The 20,160-nt window shown below is 53.0% G+C and overlaps 2 protein-coding genes across 6 annotated transcripts; one reads left to right on the top strand and one right to left on the bottom strand.

Annotated features, from left to right (window-relative positions):
• Positions 1–3,431: 3,431 nt before the first annotated feature.
• DNAJC17 (DnaJ heat shock protein family (Hsp40) member C17) lies at positions 3,432–20,031 on the top strand. 5 transcript variants are annotated; one of them, XM_038138255.1, is made up of 12 exons: positions 3,432–3,578; positions 5,261–5,330; positions 7,310–7,368; positions 8,364–8,451; positions 9,261–9,343; positions 10,244–10,340; positions 10,703–10,752; positions 11,266–11,343; positions 12,339–12,419; positions 13,299–13,427; positions 14,858–14,988; positions 19,689–20,031. In XM_038138255.1, exons 1-12 carry the CDS (start codon positions 3,501–3,503, stop codon positions 19,726–19,728), a joined length of 984 nt encoding a protein of 327 aa, XP_037994183.1. In that variant the 5' UTR covers positions 3,432–3,500; the 3' UTR covers positions 19,729–20,031. The 5 variants fall into 5 exon arrangements, with proteins under 5 accessions (XP_037994183.1, XP_037994184.1, XP_037994185.1 ...); XM_038138256.1 differs by lacking the exon at positions 14,858–14,988 and having other exon boundaries at positions 19,689–19,897; XM_038138257.1 differs by lacking the exons at positions 14,858–14,988; positions 19,689–20,031 and adding an exon at positions 15,991–16,115.
• On the bottom strand, positions 16,591–19,157 carry C5H15orf62 (chromosome 5 C15orf62 homolog). The gene is made up of 2 exons (XM_038138283.1): positions 17,654–19,157; positions 16,591–17,398 (listed from the first exon to the last, which is right to left on the bottom strand). The coding sequence occupies exon 2, from the start codon at positions 17,127–17,129 to the stop codon at positions 16,614–16,616; it is 516 nt and encodes a 171-aa protein (XP_037994211.1). The 5' UTR covers positions 17,130–17,398; positions 17,654–19,157; the 3' UTR covers positions 16,591–16,613.
• Positions 20,032–20,160: the final 129 nt, after the last annotated feature.

Below are 20,160 nucleotides of genomic sequence, written 5' to 3'. Positions count from 1 at the left end.
TGACAGCGGGGAGGGAAGTTTAGGGCAAGTTTTGGCCCTGGAGCTGGGCTTGGGCACCTCCAGCACTGATTTGTATCAGCCACACCGTGGGTTTTGGGGGAAAATCTTCCTGTACCAAGCTGTGGCTCTGCTGAAAAAATGCTAAGGGGTACCAACTTCTCCCAGCAAAGCTGCCCTGGATAAAACTGAAGGGAAAACAAAGACAAAATCCAAGTCAGGTTCCACCACGGAAAAGCTGTGAGGGCACAGAGAGGGGAAGAGCCCCTCAGCTCCTTCCTTGATCCACAGAGGCACTTCATGGATGCTGGGAGAGCTCACAGAGGGAAAGGATGAAACTCATGAGGGCAGCCCAAGGGCATGGGATGCTCCAAAATATCTGCGGAGGCTCCTGAGGTGGCAAAAACACAAAAAAAGAAGAAAGGGGAGTGCTGGCTCAAGTGGCATTTGTTTATTTGCAGCAAGTCAAGCCCTGGAACAGGATGTCCTGGGAGGATCCGGTGACTCCATCCTGGGAGAACACCAAAGCCTGCCTGGACACCCTGGGCTGAGCCTGAGTGTGGCAATTCCCATTTTGGGAGGGTGGGCTATGTGCCCCTGCGCCCGGCACGGCTCCAGCTCCCACGCTGGTGCCAGCTCCTCCCTGAGGAGCCCGGGATGCCCCGCTGGGACCTTGGAGCTTGTCTCTGGTCATCATTCCAGCTCCTCCACTGCCTCTGACCCGTGGAGTGGTTGCGGGGCGCCGTTTCCTGGGAGGCTCTCTGGGAGTTCTGGCTTCTCCTGTAGGATCTGCCCCGGGTTCGGCTGCTTGTGGCGCGCTGTTGCCTGGAGGAATCCCAGTCTTCCCACTGGTGTCTCCTGCTCCTCCTCAAGGGGGTGCCACGTTGGGGCCTTGGAGTGTGTCTGTCATCAGTATTCCAGCTCCTCCAGCGCCTCTGGTTTCTGGAGCGCCCGTGGGGCACCGTTCTCTGGGAGCCTGCCTGGGAGTTCTGGCCTCTCCTCTGGGATCTGCCCCGGCTTTGCCTCCCCCTTGCGTGCTGTTGTCCGGAGGAATCGGAGTCTTCCAACTGGCGTGTCTCACTCCTGTCTGAGGGGGCATCGTGTTGGGGCCCTGGAGCGCGTCTGTCATCGGCATTCCAGCTCCTCCAGCGCCTCTGCCTCGCGGAGTGCTCGGGGGAGACCGTCTGGGTGTCCTGCTCTCTCCCGGAGGACCCGTCCCAGCCATGGGAACGCTCCCTGCGGCGGCCCCGGGACCGTTCCTGCTGGCTCCACGACCTGCGGGACCCGCGCCGGGATCGCCGTCCCTGCGAGGAGGCCGGGATGGCCCATTCCAACCTCGGAGTTTGTCCCTCCTCAGGTGTGTCCTCCCACGCCCTCCTCTGCTGCCGCCACCACCTCCTCCTCGGGGAGTCGCTGCCTCGGCCGCGCCGAGACTGCCAGTGGCCATCGCGGGGCCACCTCACGGATCTCCTCGGCCTCCTCTCCCAGCCGCCACGCCCCAAGCTCCCGGAGCAGCTCCGCGCGGAGCGGCCGCGCCATCTGCGCTTCCTGTCGTACACGCGGTCCTGCACCTCGTGGTACAGGGCCACGTGCTGGGGGTAGGGGTGGCGCGTGGGCCGCCGGCACCGCGGGCACGTGGCCTCGCCCAGGCTCCAGTCCCACAGGCACAGCTGGCAGAAGCAGTGCCGGCAGGAGCTGGAGCAGGCGGTGCTGATGTGCCGGCACTCCGGGCACTCCTCCGGGCCGTCGTCCCGCGGCGCGGCCGCGGCGGCCTGGCCGGCGCTGGCGGCGGAGGTGCCCGGCTCCGGAGTGTCCTCCCTCGATGACATCTCGCCCCGCGAGAGGCACAAAGTCTGTTGGCAGGTACCTCTCCCCGAAAGCCCGCGGCTCCTCGGCCCTCCGGGGCTGTGCCACACCTCAACGGCGGGGCCGTGGTGGGGCTGGAATAGCGGTGTTTGCATCCCACGGGCCTCGCCCTGGGATTGCGGCTCTGGGCCCCCTCTGCTGCTTCTGTGACGTGGCCAGCGTCCTCGTGGCTGCTGTGACGTCACTGGCGGGGCTGTCACAAAGGGCCACTGTTGAGGCGTGGGACAGCCCCGAAGGGCTGAGGTGGCTGTGCTTGGGTTTAGGGACAGGCATCGGGGGATAAATTTTGTGTCTTGTAGGGCGAGAAGGGGTCACAGGAGTGGGATCCTCAGAGGGAGGCCACAGGAGGTGCCCAAAGTGGCACCACGATGGCCACAGGTGGCCTCAGCACGGCCAGGGCTACAACTCATCAGGAACTGCAGGGTTAGGAGAAGAGGGATGGCTCCAAAAATGGAAAAGGGGAGATTTAGGTGGAGTACTGGGAAGAAATCCTTCCCTGTTCGGGGGTGAGGCCCTGGCACAGGTTGCCCAGAGCAGCTGTGGCTGTCCCATCCCTGGAAGCATCGCAGGTCAGGCTGGACAGGGTTTGGAGCAGTCTGGGATAGTGGAAGGCGTCCCTGCCCATGGCAGGGGGTGGAACTTGGATGATCTTTAAGGTCCCTTTGAGCACAAACCACTCCAGGATTCTCATCAAGAAGAAGGAGGTGGCAGTGGAGCAAGGCTTGGAACAGCCCTGACGATGACTTGGGTCTGCACCCTGAGGGCCGAGGCACTGCTTGGGTGAGGCTCCATGGAGACACGCCAGGAACCTTTCAGTTTATTGCTCTGCTGGCTAAGAACAGCTCTCTGAAACAACTCATTGAGCTGGGAACACGGCTATCCAGTTTTCTTCATGATCTCAGGCTGATCTCAGGTTTGTTGCTATTGTTGATAAAGTTAAGAAACCTTCAGCCATGACGACAGAAATCCTACTGGAATAAACGAGTAAGGGCTGAAAAATTCCGTCTCCCGTGCTATGGGAATAATTGGATCGGCTTTCTTGTACAGTGTTTTCTTCTTAGAGCAGTGGGGGGAAAGGGAGGTGTTTTAGATCAATAAGAAAACAATAATTTCCCGAGGAGCTGTGCCTTGGGCTGAGATGGATGCTTTTTGGGGACAACACAAACCAGTATGTTTTTGGGAACAGGGTGTGTAGCTGGGCTCGCACCACCCCACCCATCAACCCCCCCCCCCACTGCCACAGGCTTCCCGAGGAGGTGGCGGAGTGCCATTCCTGGAGGGATTTAGCGCATGGATGTGGATCTCTCTGTGGCACTTGGGGACGCGCTCAGTGGTGACCTTGGCGGACAGCGGGACCCACGTGCTGTGTTCTCTGAGGACTCTGTGCCCGCGCAAGGCCCCACGGGACTTGTAGTTTTCATCCAGTTTATCCCCGCTAAGAGCCGCCGCTAAAGAACTACAACACCCAGCATGCCCAGCACGGCGCCGCGCACGCTAACGTTCCCGTCCTCTGGGGCCGCGCGGTGCATCACGGTGCTTGTAGTCCAACCTTCCCGGGCGGCGCGTGGCGCGGCGGCGTGCGGGGACTACATTTCCCAGCGACGGCGGCGCAAGGAGCGGAACCGGGAAGCGCGAAGATGGCGGTGGATAAGGAGCTGCTGGAGCGGGACCTCTACGGGCTGCTGGGCATCGGCGAGAAGGCGTCCGAGAAGGAGGTGAGGGGCGCGGGCGGCTCGGGACGGGCTCCTTCTCTCCCCTCCATCCCTTTTCCCGGTGTCCTCGGGAGCGGCGGGTTCCCGGCGCGGCTGAGGGGCTGCTCCAAGCGCTGCTGCGGGACCGGGGCCGTCAAACGCAAAAATCCCTTCTTTACTGATGTTGGCGTTGTCACATCCCGGTTTTCCCGGAACTGGCCTCGTTCCCCCGGTTCACCCCTCAATCCTGCGGGGCGGAACCCGCCTTCGGAGGAGGAGAGAACCGCGGGCTTGGTCTGGGACGTGTTGCTCTCGCTTTATTTATGTGCTTCCCGAAGGGAAATTCCCGTGTCGATCCCTAAATCCCGTTCTTAAAGGTTCGTCCGAGCGCCCAAAAGGCACGCCGTTCATTTTGTGCGCCCGGAACGACACGTTGGCAGTTTTTAGTTGAATTTCGTTGGTTAGTCGGTGCTAAAGGCAGCAAGGAGAGAGCCGCAGAGGGGCTCGGGCCAGGGCTGGAATACCGGGATGAACAGGGAATAAAGGGAATGGCTGCCCGCCGCCAGAGAGCGGCCTTAGGTGGGACACCGCGGGGAATTCTTGCCTGAAGTGGGAGGTTGGAGGATGGAGCCCGGCGAGGAGACGCCTCTCCCTCAGCCGGGCTCTGCTGCAGGAGGTGGGGGCGTCTGCAGGGCTCTTCCTGCACATCCCCGATCCCGGGGGTTTTGTCCACCAGGTGGGGCCGGGACACAACTTTTTCCACTTGTTAGAGCAGGGAATTGGTTGGTAGTGGGATAGAGTGGCCTCCTTTTTCTTCCCCCCCCCTTTTTTTTTTCCTTTCCACTTTTTTCTTTCCATTTCCCCATTTTTCGTTCTCTTTAATTTCCCCCCCCCCCCCTTTTTATTCTTTTCTACTTCTCTTCCTTTCCCCGTTTGTTTTCCTTTCCCTCTTTTTTCCTTTCCCCCTTTCAGTTCCCTTTCCCTCTTTTTTGGTTCTCGTTCTGGGTTTTTTCTCTTCCCTCACTTTTTATCATCTCCCCCTTCCAACCCCCCCAACTTGCCTTGCCTTGCCTTGAAATTGCCTTGCCTTGAAATTGCCTTGAAATTTCCTTTCCTTTCCTTGAAATTTCCTTTCCTTTCCTTGAAATTTCCTTTCCTTTCCTGGAAATTTCCTTTCCTTTCCTGGAAATTTCCTTTCCTTTCCTTTCCTGGAAATTTCCTTTCCTTGAAATTTCCTTTCCTTTCCTTTCCTTGAAATTTCCTTTCCTTTTTCCTTTCCTTTTTCCTTTTTCCTTTCCTTTTTCCTTTTTCCTTTCCTTTTTCCTTTTTCCTTTTTCCTTTTTCCTTTTTCCTTTTTCCTTTTTCCTCTTTGATTTCCTTCCTCTATATTTTTTCCTCTTTTCCCTCTCCCTCTTCCCCCCCCTTTTTTTTTCCCCTCTTCTCTCCTTTTTTATTTATCTCCTTTTTTTTCCTTCTCCCCTTTCCCCCTCTCCCATTTTTTTTTTAACCTGAGCTTTAACTGCTGCCGCACAAAACACCTGGCGGCCAAAACAGCTTTTAAAAGCTCCACTTCCTTCCAGCCACATCCATGTCCTGGGCCCAGCGGGTTACCCTTGAACGCAGGGATTATTTTGGGTTTCCAAGGTGCTTTTCTTGGCAGAGACAAAGCAGTTTCCCCCCAGTAACCCCCGGTGTGGCCCCTGCAGGTGAAGACGGCGTTCCGGCAGAAGGCCCTCACCTGCCACCCGGACAAGAACCCCGACAACCCCCGGGCAGGTGAGATGGGGTGTGGGGACTCGTGCCCCGGATTGGGGTGACCCCGAAAGATGGAAAAGTCTCTCCTCCAACCCGTGCCTTCCAACAAAGACTCAGTAGTCCTCTGTTGTCCGGTCTCGAGGTAGTTTATTGTTGGTTATCTAAAGATTCTTCTCTCTGAGCTGCTGTGGCCCGTTCAGCAGGTCAGACAAAGGCACACTGCCCTCCCAGGGGCTGCTGCCATCTTTTATATCACACATTACGTGTTACACGTTTATACTTTTCCCCCAATGCCTATCTATTGCCACATCTGGGGTCATCATTTATTATCGTGGGTCTTCAGGGCAGTCAGGACTTGGTGAAGCGAATGAAAGATCTTGACTCCATTTCAGAAGGCTGGTTTATTATATTATGATATAGATTTCATTAAATAGACCACACTGTAACTATGCTACAAAGAACAGAGAGAAAGATTCATCAGAAGGTGAGACAGGAATAGAAAGGAGTGAATAAGAAAGTTCTGTGACTCCCAGAGAGTCGGAGAGCTGCTGCCCCCTTGATTGGTCAGCAAGTAGAAACATCCCACACTGACCAATCGAGGAAGCACCTGCTGCATCCCACAGCAGCAGATAACAAATTGTTTACACTTGAAGCTGAGGCCCTCTCAGCTTCTCAGGAGAAGAAAATCCCAGCAAAGGGATTTTCATAAAATATCACAACCACACCTATCATCTATATTGAATGGTGACTTTCTACTCTAGACCAATCTGTGAGTGCCAACACCACCAAAGACATGGAGGTTAGGAAGGAAAAAGAAGGAGGACAGGGCACACCCAAATCCCTCCATCTTAGAGCCCCTGACCCCCATGTACAAAACTTGGACCCCTGCGTTCAAGGCTTAAAACCCCCCTGTACAGCACTCAAAAATCCTTCCTTTCCCTTCATGATTACTTCTACTACAACACCTAAACTTGTGTGTGTGGCTTGTAATTCTTCCTACAGAGTTGGTAATTTGCTCCACGGGCTAAGATCAAAACCCCACACGTGTCTTTGGCTGCATGCCAGGGTCTCAGAGCCCCCTGCCAGGGGCTCGGGCCACCCAGGGCACCCAGAGGGATGTCCTGGGTTCTGACAATGGGGCAGCTCTTCCTGCTGCAGTTTTCCCTTCTCCGGGCTCCTGGAAGTGCCTCTGCTTCCCTAAGTGCTGGGTGTGTGTCCCTGGGAATACACACAGGGCTGGGAGTTGCTCCTGTTGGTGTTGACTTTGCTTGGGTTTGGAAACACCAGCAGTAAGTCAGTGCTGCAAATCACAGCTGCACCCCTCCAAACCTTCCCAGCCTTTGCCTGTTTGGACACTGCTTTGATCTGTATCTCTCCCAGTCCAAACTTCACCAGCACTCCATAAATCCTTTTATCTGTGGGCAGGGCAAGGGGGGAATTTCAGCTGCCCGCAGCAAGGGATTGCTGTGGATGGAGGTCGTAGAATTAACAGTTACTTTGTATTTTGTGTGTCAAGACTGATAATTCGTCTTTATGAAAAATAAATGCAACTTGCCCATGCTTGTAATGGGACAAGAGGAGAGACTTTTAAAGGATAGAAGGCTGTAATGCAACAACTTCCAGTACAACATAAGCAGGACTTCTTGTTGAAGGAAAAGCACTGAGAGGGAGAAGGAAACTGTGAAGCTCCAGCTAAATGTGGAATGAAGGAGATATTGCAACCCAAAATAAAAAGAATCAGCAAGAAAAATTAAGTTTGTGCTGTTCCAAGATATCTCTTAAAATGAAACACTCCCAGTTTTTTGTTTCTTTATTTACTCTCAAGTTTGTGTAACACCTTTGAGCTGAGGTGGCCCTGGCCAGAGATTGGCTTAGAAATCTCTTGAGAGGTGATTTTTGTTCCTTGGAGAGACCTTCCTGCAGGAATAGTCTCTCCTGGTTCTTCTCCAGGTCCCTCACCTGCTTTCCCTCATCTTGCCCTTATTTCTTGTCGTTCCCAGCGGAAATTTTCCACCAGCTGTCCCAGGCCTTGGCCGTGCTCACAGATGCAGCAGCCAGGGTAAGGATGCTCCCTGGGCCTGGGATTTTGGGGTGGTGCTGTGCTCACAGATGCAGCAGCCAGGGTAAGGATGCTCCCTGGGCCTGGGATTTTGGGGTGGTGCTGTGCTCACAGATGCAGCAGCCAGGGTAAGGATGCTCCCTGGGCCTGGGATTTTGGGGTGGTGCTGGGCTCACAGATGCAGCAGCCAGGGTAAGGATGCTCCCTGGGCCAGGGTGGGATTTTGGGGTGGTGCTGGGCTCACAGATGCAGCAGCCAGGGTAAGGATGCTCCCTGGGCCAGGGTGAGATTTTGGGGTGGTGCTGGGAGCTGCATTCCTGCCTGTCCTGCTCTGTGCTCTGACAGAGGCTCCATGAATACAAATCTCAGCTGTTATTCCCCCTGCTTCTCCATGAGATCAAATCTCAGGTGCCAGGTAAAAGCTTGGAGAAATGTGGCGTTTGGGATTTGCTGCTGGGAGCAGCTCTGCCCTGAGATTCTGCCTTTAATAATGTGCTGGACTGGGGCATATCCCATTTAATAACACCATCCCTGGCTAAGAAACACCAAATTCCCATGGCAACATCTGCCATTCCTGTTGAGTCGGGGGCTGACAAATGAGTAATACTTGGATGTGATTCCTGAGGCTCCAAGCTTTGCTGTCTGAGGGACACAGGAGAGCTTGGATCCTTCTGGGGCTTTGGGGAAGTGGCTGAGAACCCACTGCCCAAGGCCTAAAAGAACCTGGAAATGTCCCTGGAAAGAATAAAACCAAAAAATGAGCAAGGAACGCTCTCCAAATTAGCTCAGGAGAGGGCAAAGTGTTGATTCCAGTTGATAAAAGCTAAAAACATGAGCTCCTGTTTTCAGGTACTGGCGAAGCTTGTAATCCAAGAAGCAGCAGATGCTTCAGCCCTGCTGACAGGGTTTCAGTCCCTGATGTCATTGTGTTCCCTGTTTTCCAGTTTCTCTCCTGGTTTCTGTAGTTTCCCACTGTTGTGCTGGTTCCTTGGCAGGCAGCCTATGACAGGGTGCGGAGGGCGAAGAAGGAGGCTGCAGCAAGGACACAGAAACTCGATGAGAAGAGGAAGAAAGTAAAGCTTGGTGAGCAAATCAAACCCTCACTTTCTCCTCAGGTCTCCCCTAGCTGGCTGTTTGCATTTCTCCTTCCACAGGGGTCAATCCGTGGTGGATGACTCTGGTTCCTTTGTCCCTAGAGCAGCCCAGTAGACCTGGAATCTCCTCTCACAGCCACAGCTGGGGTGGTCCTGCTCTGGGAAGGAGGGAATTAGGTCCTGCTGTGGGAATTAGGGGGATGAGGACTTAAGGCTCCTTTGGTGTGGGAGGCCAGAGGAGAGGCAGCAGAGCTGTCAGGATATTGGTGTAGCTGAAGCCAATTTTGGGATCTATCCATCTTCTATTGCCACGTCTGGGGTCACCATTTATTACCGTGGGTCTTCAGGGCAGTCAGGACTTGGTGAAGCGAAGGAGAGATCTTGACTCCATTTCAGAAGGCTGGTTTATTGTATTATGATATAGATAACATTAAAAAAGACCACACTGTAACTATGCTACAAAGAACAGAGAGAAAGATTCATCAGAAGGTGAGACAGGAATAGAAAGGAGTGAATACAAAGTTCTGTGACTCCCAGAGAGTCCGAGAGTTGCTGCCTCCTGGATTGGCCACCAAGCAGAAACATCCCACACTGACCAATCGAGGAAGCACCTGCTGCATTCCACAGCAGCAGATAACAAATTGTTTACACTTGAAGCTGAGGCCCTTCAGCTTCTCAGGAGAAGAAAATCCTAGCAAAGGGATTTTCATAAAATATCACAACCACAATCTTCCTCTGGCCAGCAGGGAAAATTCAAGTTCTCTTTGGATCGTTTTAATTTTGTTTCTTTCTCTGCAGATCTTGAAGCCAGAGAACGGGAAGCCCAGTCCCAGGAGAACGAGGAGGAGGAGATCAGGATAACGAGATCATTAGAAGAAGAAGTATGGATAAATTCTTAGTTCTCTCTGCTATTTTTGAGAAGAATTGCTGGAAGTATTTCCATTCCTGATGAAATCCATGGGATGAGGTTGTCATCCCATGGAAAATTGATCCACAAACATCAGAGGTTTATGTCCAAAAAGGAGACAGAGGAGTCCTTTTACTTTATTTAAAAAAAAGGTAGAGGCCATGGGGCATTCCTCTGGGGTGTCTTGAATTTTTGGAGAACACAGCCTCCCTTTTTATCCTGATTTCCTAGCTGCATTTCCCTTCTCTCTTTCCCCATTGGCTGAGGTACTTGAGAGGTACAGACTCCCCGATACGACTGATACCAAAGATTTTCCTCTAATGTATAACCCTCCCTTTCGGTTTTTAATTCTTATGGAATTTAGGGGTTTTTCTTCCCCATTGTTTCTTTCATCTTACAATGTCTGATTTCATTTATCAGCAAACCTACATTTTATTTGTAAAAGCAAATCTCTTTTTCCATTCATCAGTCAGTGGAATCCTTCCCAATGTTTCTTTTATCTCCCAGTGCTAGATTTGTCTCCCAGCAGACCCACAGCTTGTTTGTAAAGACAAATCTGCTGTTCCTCTCAAGGTGCAAAAAATCTCAGGAGAGCAGTCCTTTAACCTTTGGGATTAAAAGGCTCTGTGAATCAGGGAATCCTGGAATGGTTTGGGTTGCGAGGAACCTTAAAGCCCACTTCCAGCCCCTGCCGTGCTCAGGGACCCCTTCCACCACACCAGGCTGCTCCTTTTGGAGCTGTCCCAGGGCAAGTGGCAGGAGGGGTATCCCAGGAGATGAGTGTGAGGCCCAGGCTGTCCTTGGAAGTGTCCAGGTGACATTCCAGCCCTGGCTCCGTGCCTCAGGTGCCCGTGCTGTGTTCCCTGTGCCGCAGATAATCCGCCTGCGGGAGGAGGGCTCCCGGCAGCTGGAGGAGCAGCAGAGGCTGGTCAGGGAGCAGATCCGCCTGGAAAGGGAGCAGCACAGCCGAGGTGAGCACAGGAGAGCACCTGCAGGTGGCCTTGGGCTCTTTGGCACCTGTCCACCCTGAATTTTTCCAACCTTCTTGCAGGGAAAAATGCCTCAGAACACGTCTCCTGCTTGTGTTTTTGCTGACCTGTTTCTAGCCTTGATCATGGCAAGTCTGTGCTTCCTAAAAAGGAAAAATGATGCCATGGAGTATTCAGTCTGTGCTGCAGTTCCTGTTGCACGAGATTTTTGGGACTGGAATGCTCCAGTGGAAATCCCAAAGTGTTTCATCATATGTATGTTCTCAGGGAAGAAGTTGTGCAAAATGCTGAGGAATTTCAACCCATGTCCTTTCCATCTTTTTTTTTTTTTTTCCTTTCTTTAGGCAAGCAGGAAAGAAATGGAGCAGAAGGCAAAATAACACCTAAACTCAAGGTAAGACATCCTTAAAAAGCTGTGTTTTGGTGAAAACTGATATAGAACGTGGTGGAAAACAGAAGGGACATTTCAACCTTGCTAAGCTGGCACATCCTTTTTTATACTGGAGATGAAATTCCTCCATGGAATGTGTATCATCAGGTGAATAGCTCCTGTCCTTGCTGCTGGAATTCCTTCCTCAGTCACCTTTTCTTTGTCTGCTCCAGATTTCAGAGCCTGGGATTGAGTTGTCTGTGCTTTAAACACAGGGAAATATCTGCTAATTACCCTGGCAAAGCCATTAGCATCCTTTCAAGTGCGATCTTTTTTTATTCCAGTGAGCAGCGTTTCTCCCTGTTCCCCAAACAGTTTGTTCCCTGTGCTCACTCCCATGCTGAGATCACTGTCTTGGCAGGCCTGGGAGTGTGGCTGGAAATAGCAGACGTGGTGAATGTGCAGGGGGGTGGGAGCTGCTTGAGCAGGCAGCACATCCAAACGGGGAAGAATTAACTCCTGCCGTTTGTTCCCCAGATCAGGTGGAAATGCAGGAAGGAAGATGAGACTGGAGGGGGATACTCCAAAGATGTGCTGCTGCAGATCCTGCAAAAGGTCCTCTCTGACACTCTTCCCTGTGTATTACTGGGTCTTCCCCTCGCCTCAGGGCTGTAGGAATAGTGAATTCTGGCAAGCTGCGTATCACAGAATCATGGAATGGTTTGGGTCGCAAGGGGCTTTAAAAATTATTCAGTTCCCCCCCTTGCCACAGGCAGGGACACCTTCCACTAGACCAAGTTGCTCCATAGCCCTGTCCAACCTGGCCTTGGACACTTCCAGGGATGGGGCAGCTTCATCTTCTCTGAGCAACCTGTGCCAAGGCCTCAGCACCTGCCCAGGGAAGGATTTTATCCTAATAATCTAATCTACACGGGTAATCTGATCTAAACAGCTGGTTTGAAGCCATTCCCTGTGTCCTGTCACTCCACACCCTTGTAAGCTGTAAACTGGAGTGGCTCATTTCCTTCCCTGTTCAGCTTTCCTATGCAGTTTTAAGAGCTCATCAGCATGATCGTGGAGTTATTAAGGTTGGAAAAAAATCTCTTAAATAATCAAATCCAACCTTTGAACCAAGTTGGATCCTTTGATCCCTGAGCTGGGAGCTGTTTCCCAGCTCACAGCTCTGGCTGAAACAGAACAACTGCAGACTCTTCCCACTGGGTGCTCCCTGCCCACTTCGTCTGGCTCTGTGGTTGTGGTGCACTCATCCTTCACTTCGAGCACTCCACATCCCTGCTGTGGCAAGCGCAGAGACAGGCACGGGCAAGCCTGTGATCTGATCAATCCCACCCTGGCATCTTTCTTTTCCCTCTGAGCTCTGACTCTGAGCTCAGCAGCCCTCTTGCCCTGGGGAGCCAAGTGTGAAGCTCCATGCCTTCCCAGATTATTTCCTGCAGGGACAGAAATGGTGGAAGCAGGGCAGAAGTGGTGACAGCTCGAGCCTCATGTCTGTGAAAACACATGTTTTCTCTTTGTGTTCATTGGATAACTGAACTTGACATCTCTCCTGGCTCTGTAATTAACTTTCTTTCCTTTCTTTCTTCCCACAGTATGGTGATGTGCTCAATTTGTTGATCTCCAGCAGGAAGACTGGGAGTGCAGTGGTGGAATTTGCCACGGTGAAGGCAGCTGTGAGTGTGCAGAGCCCCTGCTGGCTGTGCTGGGGGTGGCACAGGACGGGTGACAGCCAGGACACTGCCCTGTCATTAAGGCAGTGGAGAAGGGTAATGAGAGTCAAAAGGCACGGAGGGAGTGGCACAGCTGGAGGCACAAACCCAGAGATCAGGCACATAAACAGGTCGTGCATGGAACAGGCTGAGGGAAGAGGCACTGCCTTAAAAACCAGGCACTGAGCACTTACTCAGCTCTCTCTGAAGGTGAAATGCCTTGGAGTTGGGCTCATGTGTTTTGGAGGTGATATCAGGGGCATTTGCAGTGAAAAACAACCCAAAATGTCTTGTCTCACTGTGAGCTATAATAATTCATGTGGCTGTGGGAGCAGAAGTCATCAGTTACCCTAAATTTTAGTAGTTCCATGAACTTGGGCTGTATGAGAGTTTCCTTGTTAGCTTTTCTTTCGCTCATATCCAAATGATAAGAATCCCCAGAATTGTGTGTGACCTGTATATTTAAAGTGCTGGCAGGGGTATGCACCATAGAGGTGCTTCTCACGTAGGGCAGCTGTGAAATCTGAGAGCCATGGAATGGTTTGGGTTGGAAAGATCCTTAAAATCTTACAGAGTGGAACCATGGAATGGTTTGGATTTGAAGGGACTTTAAAAGACCATCCATTTCAAGCCCCCAGCCATGGGCAGGGGCACCATCCACTAGCCCAGGTTGCTGCAAGCCCCATCCAGCCTGGCCTTGGACACTTCCAGAGATAGGTCTTGTTTGTGCCTTACTTGGCCTTGAGGCCATTCTGAGATGGGAACATGATTCTTAGGGACTTGTGAGGGAAGGGAGGGGGATCTGAAATTCAGGTGGTGATGGAAGGGTGTTTTTCCTGCCAGGAAATGGCTGTGAAGAATGAAGTTGGCCTGCTAAATAACCCCCTGAAGATTTCCTGGCTGGAGGGCCAGCCCCAGAGCCGCCCCAGCACCGTCCTCCCTGACAGCACCGGCCAGCCCAGGAGCTCACAGGTAAGGAGATGGAAACCTGGTGCTGTAACAGCCTAAACCTCAGAGTGCTGTCAGGTAGAAGCTCTTGGGGCCAGGCCTGGCTTTCCCAGCAGCCCTTTCTGTGCTGGATCAGTGGCTTTCTAAAGGACCTCCTGCCTGGGCAGCAGCACACTGGGAGCTATTTGGATCTTCACACATTCCCTTTCTCCCAAGTGAAGAACAAGGATGTTCCTTGCTCAGCCCAAAGCCTCCAGTGCCACTCTGATAGGTTTTTTGAGTATGTCTTGTCTGTTGGAATCCTCTGAGTGAGAGCTGCTGAAAGGTTCCTTCAGAGAGCCTTGGTTGCTCGCTGCATTCCCAGGAGGAGGAAGTTTCAGTGCTGGAAGCAAACCTCTACTCTTAGGGTCTGCAGGAGGGAGGAGACAGCAATATCAAGCTAAATACCCCTCTGTGTGTTCACTCCCTAAATTTTTTAAGCTTGTGAGATTGTTCAGTGCATTCACTCTCTTGATGTTTCATTAAGTATTTTATTTATATTATTTGTAATGGTGCATTAGAACACCTGATTGCTATCCTGTCCTTGTAGGACCAGGGAGAGTCCTGCAGCCACAGGAGAGTCAGCAGAATGTCAGGAAAGAAACTGGGGCAAAAAGCAGAATCCAAAGCATGTTATTTGAGAGTTTCTCACTAGCAGAGAGTGAGAACTGGCTCGTTCCTACCAAAGGGGTTTGCTTGGTGGTGGATTCCAGCCTCTGTGGGTTCAGATCCCTGAGTTTGCCTTGGCCTGTTTCCATGCCCAGAGCTTGTTAGTGTGGAAGTGCAGCGTCTGCCTGCAGTGCAGGATTAGTGTGGTGGGGCAGCAGGGAGAGCAGGAAAGCAGCACACAGTGCTGGTGACTCACCTCTGCCCAGCACAGCCTCCTCAATCCCACCTGGCTCTGAGAGCTGCTCCAGGGACCTGCATCCTCCCCAGCAGTGCACAGCTGGGGCTCTGCTGTCCTCTCTGCTGCTTTCAACTGTAAGAAGCTGTACTTTCTGGGATTGCACTGCAGCCTTGCATCTCCAAGCTGCTCTCTTTCCTGTTTTCCTTTGTTCCCACTGCAGACCCTTCCCAAATCCTCCTGCTGCATCCACTAGGATGCTTCTAAAACCTGCAATGTGTTTACAGCTCCTCTTGGCTGATCTGCTTCCAGCTGACTTAGCTTGTGCTCTCCAGTTCAAGAGTGTGCAGAGTGAGCTCCCAGGTCCCTGTTCCCTCTGCCTCTTCCCTTCACACCCAGCCTGGCTTCCCAGCCACCAGGCTCCACGCTCTTGCTTCCAGGCTGCACTTACCTCATTCTGATTTAAGCTGCCCTTGCTTCCTATTCGCTTCCCCCCTCTGTTTTTGTCTGAATCCACCCCCGTTTTGTTCCCACTCTGTGCAAAAGCAGCTCCTCTGCTGCTCTGCTTCAGGAAACAGCCCAAGCCTGCAGAGTTCTCATGGCAACCCGCTCACTACTCATCCTCTGCTCCCTGTCTGGGACAGGCAGCCAGTACTCCCTGCCTGGGAGAACCAGCCAGGACCTGAGAGCCAAATTCCACAGGTAAAGGACAGCCAGACCCCAGCCAGGGGGTTGGGAGCAGTTCCCAGGTGGAAGCTGCTCGTGTTCCACAGCCTGGTTGTCTCCTGCAGCAACAGGTGCACATTGTCCAGCAGTTCCTGGAGAGCTGCTGCAGCCAAGCAGGCTCCAGTTCCCCTTGGAATTCAAAAGCTGTGGCTTGGACAGTATTACTCCAGGCTATTGAGAGCAGTGGCTGTGTGATGGTTCAAAGCACACAGTGGCTGCAGAGAGCTTGTTTTGCCATTCCAACAGCATGCAATGCTAAGTTTTGGGAAGATTTTCCCTGCTCCTGCAGTGGAATCTCCCTGCCAGGGCTCCTCAGCCATTCAGCCCTGAGAAAAGCCTCCTGCCTGGTGTTCTTGTACCTGTTCTAAGCTCCTTCAGAGGTTTCAGAGGGTTTATTTCCTAGTGTCTGACTTTGGGAGGTGAATCTCACAGGGTAAGAGGCAGCTGTGCCTTCCCTGGAGTATCCCTGCACTTTGCTGTGGCCACTTCCAAAGCTCCTGGTTATCTGGGGGCATGGAAGTCTTATTATTGTTAATTTTAAAAAGAGCCCTAACAGTCAAAAAGGTAAGAATTGATAGTTTCTTTTAGCAGTTTGTCTTGGTGCTGCCCAAAATGTTCTCAGCCTGGCAGAGCCTTTCCCACTGTCCAGCTCAGGGTGGGCAGCTGTTCCTGTCTTGCCCCGAGCTGTGTGAACTCTCCTCAGGGGAAAATCAAGTCCCAGTAGCTCCGTCCTTCCCTCAGAGCCACACAGGTGTCCCTCCCACCATGATAAAACCCTGCAGTGCCAGGGAGGATGGACCTGGGCCACTCCAGATACCCTGTGCTCCTGGTGCCTGGGATTTCTGTGGCTTGTTCCCAGTGAAATGAGGCAACCAGACAGTTCCAGTCACAGATACATTTATTCTTCTATGTCTGTACAGCTGGGAGCTCAGTGCATGCGTGAGGCAGCAGTGTCAGAGACATCTCTTCTCCTGCCAGGAGGATAAATCCACTGCTGGTGCTGTATCAGGAGCCTACTTGGATGCTTACCTGTTTCCAGGCTGGGAGTGCCGCCTGCACTGGAGTTAAGGGAAAAGAAACCCACAAGGAGGAAGAGAAAAAACGGAGGAACAGCTTTGAGCTTTCACATCCAAACATGGTGGGAGGAGAAGCCCCAGTTCCCGTCTCTCAGCCCTCAAAGCTTTGGCTTCGGGGTGCAGTGCTGCTGCCTCCTTGCAGGCTGCCTGCTGTTCCACAAGCAGTCCGTGACAAATCCCTGTGTGTCCCTGCCCCACAGTGTCACATCCCCAAAATAAGTCTTTCCCAAAAAATGCCAGTCTTCCCTGAGGATGGGACGCGCAGTCCGGAGCGGGAAATTCCCGGGGTGGAGAGCGGAAAGTTGCCCGTGAGACAGCAGACGGTGCTCTCACCTGAGCGCAGAGCCCGCGAGCTCTGCTCCAGAGGATTCCTTGGCAAGGACAAGGATGGTCTGTGGCGGGTGAGGCGAGGACAACAAAACAGGCCACACACAACAGGCATGCTCCAGTACCCTTCCTCCCGCTGGAATCGGAGGAACTGGCAGCAGCAGTGAGTAACTGGGATGTGATGGACAAGGAATACCTTCAAATGGCGTAATCCCTGGGGTTCTGTTTCCTGAGGGTCTGCAGCACATCCTCAAGGAGCGATAGCCCCAAATCCACTTTGAAGGACAGGAAGGGGTCAGCCAGGTCGGGAAGAGTGGTGCTGTTTGGGAGACCTGCCTCTGAGGTGCCGTGGTCCGTAGCCTGGTCCTTGTGCGTCGGAGTGGCTTTGTGGTACGGAGCAGCGTCGGAAAAGGAGAGGTCGGAGTGGGAATCTGTGCGGTCGATGATGTTGGGGCAGCTGGAACTGTCCAGGTACAGCCGGGGAGGCTTGGGAGGGGCTTGTGCCTTGGCCAGGTTCTGCTCGCTCTGACAGGACAGGTACTCGGACTTGTCCTTCAGATCCCTCAAGCATTCCCTCTTCTGGCCGTCCGTGTCCAGAGTGTGGCTGTTCTGGTTCAGGATGATGACTTGGTTGCCCAGCTTTTTGTGCCTCCTGAGGGAGAAGCGGCGGAAGAAGGTGGTGGACTTGATGGACCCCCTGCGCCAAGTATCCATGGTGAGGAAAGGCAGCGAGGAGCAGGAAAGCTGGCTCCTCACAGGCGGGAGCTGAGGGATCAGCAGGGAGCCACGCAACAGGATCGACCTCTTCCTGCCCCGTTCCCGGAGCTGCAAGGAGCACGGAGAGGCTGGTAGTGCAGGAAATGCAAACTCCACGCCGTGGTGAGGAGCACTTGGCTTGTCTCGGATCTGAAGGAGTCTCCCCTGGAGTGGAGAGGAGCGGCGGCGTGTGAGCGAGCTCGTTAAACGTGTGCTGCGGCTCCGGGCTGGTGGGGAACAGCAGAGGCACAGTCACCATGAGAACAGATCTAATCTGGCATCTAGAACAGAAGGGCACTCGGGTGCCATGGTAACCAGGCACCTTCTGCGGAGGGGCACCGCCGGAAAAGCACCGTGGGTGGCTGGGAACGAGACGGTGACTCAGTCCCACCGAAGGAACCCAGGGAATACGGGAGAAGGGGATGCAGAAAGCGACAGTGCAGGAGACGACGCGGGGAGAACGGAGTGCAGGAGAGACTTACACCCTGTTGGAGCAGCCCGGAGTCCGGGAGTGAAGAGAAGAAGCTGCTGGAGCACTCGGAGACCAGGATGAAGAAGCAAGTCCAGGGAGAGCTCAGCCAGGAGTGCAGGAATTCAGCCAGGTTGGACCCAGAATGCCAAAACTCCCCAGCGCTGCTGCTGCCTTCTCTTCATGTGCCACCCGTCGCTGCTTCCCGGGCTGCGCTCCCTGCGTGGATGTGTTTGTTTTGAGCCAAGCCCTTGCTGAGTCAGCCACGTCAGAAACTGGGTTTCACTCCGTTGGTAATTGCCAGGATTGCAGGAAGTAGGTGTGTGGAGTGGTGGAGCCTCAGCCCACGCTCAGGCACCCGGGAGCACGTGCTGGGAGCCCACCTGGATCAGGCTGCTCTCCCTCCCGCCACTCCGAGAGCTCCTTGTGTCAGCAGAGCTCCCAAACCAGGCTGTAAATAATCTCCTGGCTGTTTTAAATTTCAATCCCAGTGTGAGGTGGGGCTTCAGGTTTGTGTGGGTGATTCATCTGCATGAGTCTCAGGCAGCCTCTTCCATCCAGCCCAGCAAATTCCTGGGGTTGGTGGATGGGACTTGGAAGGATCCTGGCTTAGGGCTGATACCATCGGTGCTTTCTCAGACACTGCTGCTGCCAGTACCCAAAGGTCATTTTGCTCAGGTGGCTCCTAAGACACCAATTAGACTCTTAATTTCCCTCTTGATGTTCCTTATCTGTTGTGAGCTTGCATTGTGTCCTCGCAGCCGGAGGAACCACTTTGCTGGCACAGGATAAGGAATTGTGCTCGCCCATGTTTCCATGCAGAGACTTACTTAGGCATTCTATTGCCTTTGTATCCCTTCTGCTTCCTAAGAAATCCTTCAATATCTGGAGAAGCTCTGGCTGCCCCATCCCTGGAAGTGTTCAAAACCAGGTTGGAGTAGCCTGGCTAGTGCAAAGTGTCCCTGCCCATGGCACGAGGTTGGAACCAAATGATGTTTGAGATCCCTTCCCACTCAAACCATTCTGGGATTCCTTGAATCTCTGTGATCACCACTTAACCCGCTTCCTAGAAAAAAGGAATATGAAGGGGGTTTTTTCCCATTCACCTTCTGTCAAGAAACTCTTATTTCCACCTGAACTGTCAAGGAATGAGCTGGATGTTTCCAAGCCTTGCAGTGCTTTCATACATCCAAAATAGCACGGCCACCTACTAGTGTGGAATGGCTTTGGAAGCAGCGCCAAAGCACCGGAGCAGCTGTCATCTGCTGCCCACGTTCATTAGGCAGAGTCTGCAATCAACTGCCTTGACGTGACAGTTGCTGCCACACGCAGCAGGGAGGCTCTGGGAGCTGTGGAAAACTGTTCCTTTCCTGTGTCAGGTTTGGGAACACCCCTGGTGGTTTTCTTTCTGCAGCTGCTTAGAATTGTTTCTGGTGGAAAAGGCCTCCAAGGTCATTGATTGCAGCTGTTAGAATCGTGGAATGGTTTGGGTGGGAAGGGATCTTAAAGTCCATCCCAGGGCAGGGCCACCTTCCACTATCCCAGGTTGTTCCAAGTCCTGTCCAACCTGGCCTGGAACACTTCCAGGGATCCAGGGGCAGCCACAGCTTCTCTGGGCAACCTGTGCCAGGGCCTCAGCACCGTCAGACAGTTGGGAGTTAGTCACTTCCATGACTCATCCAAAAAGGTTTGATTTTTTTTTTTAATGGCATTAGCCTTTGTAACAGGTGAAGTGTACGCTGAACTTCGGGCACCAACGTTGTAGGTGCAGGCTGATCTTGTCATCCAAAATAATTCCCCATCCAGCCTCATGGAATGCTGGCTCCATGTCTGTCCCGCTTTCCTCACCAACCACACTTCTTGCTGGTTATTTTTAATAATCATTTTAATAACAATTCCTGGTTATTTCCTGTAGCCAGGCAGCTTTCATCCACCTCACGCAATTTCTGTGGGATCAAACCATTTCCTGCCTGGAACGCTGGTGTTGGGGAAGTCTGGGAGTCTGAGCTGCCTCTGAAGAACTGTGTGTGTTTCCTGCTCCTTCCCAGGTGTCGGTGGTGTCGGAGCGGGACTACGAGAGCCTGGTGATGATGAGGATGCGCCAGGCGGCCGAGAGGCAGCAGCTCATCGAGCAGCTCCAGCGGGAAGACGAGGAGGAAAAGTCCCACACTTAGCATGAGAGTATGGATTCTTCCCACCCCTCCGTCCCCTCAGAGCTGTTTCTTTATTTAAGTCAATAAACCTCTTTTTTTCTAAAGGTATTGTGGGAATAGGAACTCCAGGGACTGCAGCCCTTATCCCTTCCCAGGTTTGGGGAAGGAATGGCTGCCTGAGGTTCACAGAGTTCGGGTGTTACCCTGTCAGTGTGTGTGCCCAGAGCAGCTGCCCCATCCCATGGGACAAGGTGTGAGAGGTGCCATCAGAACACCAAACCTTGGAGCTTTTAATTCCTGAAAGCTCGTTCAGGAGCCGTGCATCCAGAGGGATTTGACAACAGCTTTAAACCAGCCACAGAAGGAC

Source organism: Motacilla alba, chromosome 5 (genome assembly GCF_015832195.1).
Source record: "Motacilla alba alba isolate MOTALB_02 chromosome 5, Motacilla_alba_V1.0_pri, whole genome shotgun sequence".
NCBI lineage: Eukaryota > Metazoa > Chordata > Aves > Passeriformes > Motacillidae > Motacilla > Motacilla alba.
Note: the sequence above shows the minus strand (reverse complement) of the source record. Positions and strands in the feature narration are given on the sequence as shown.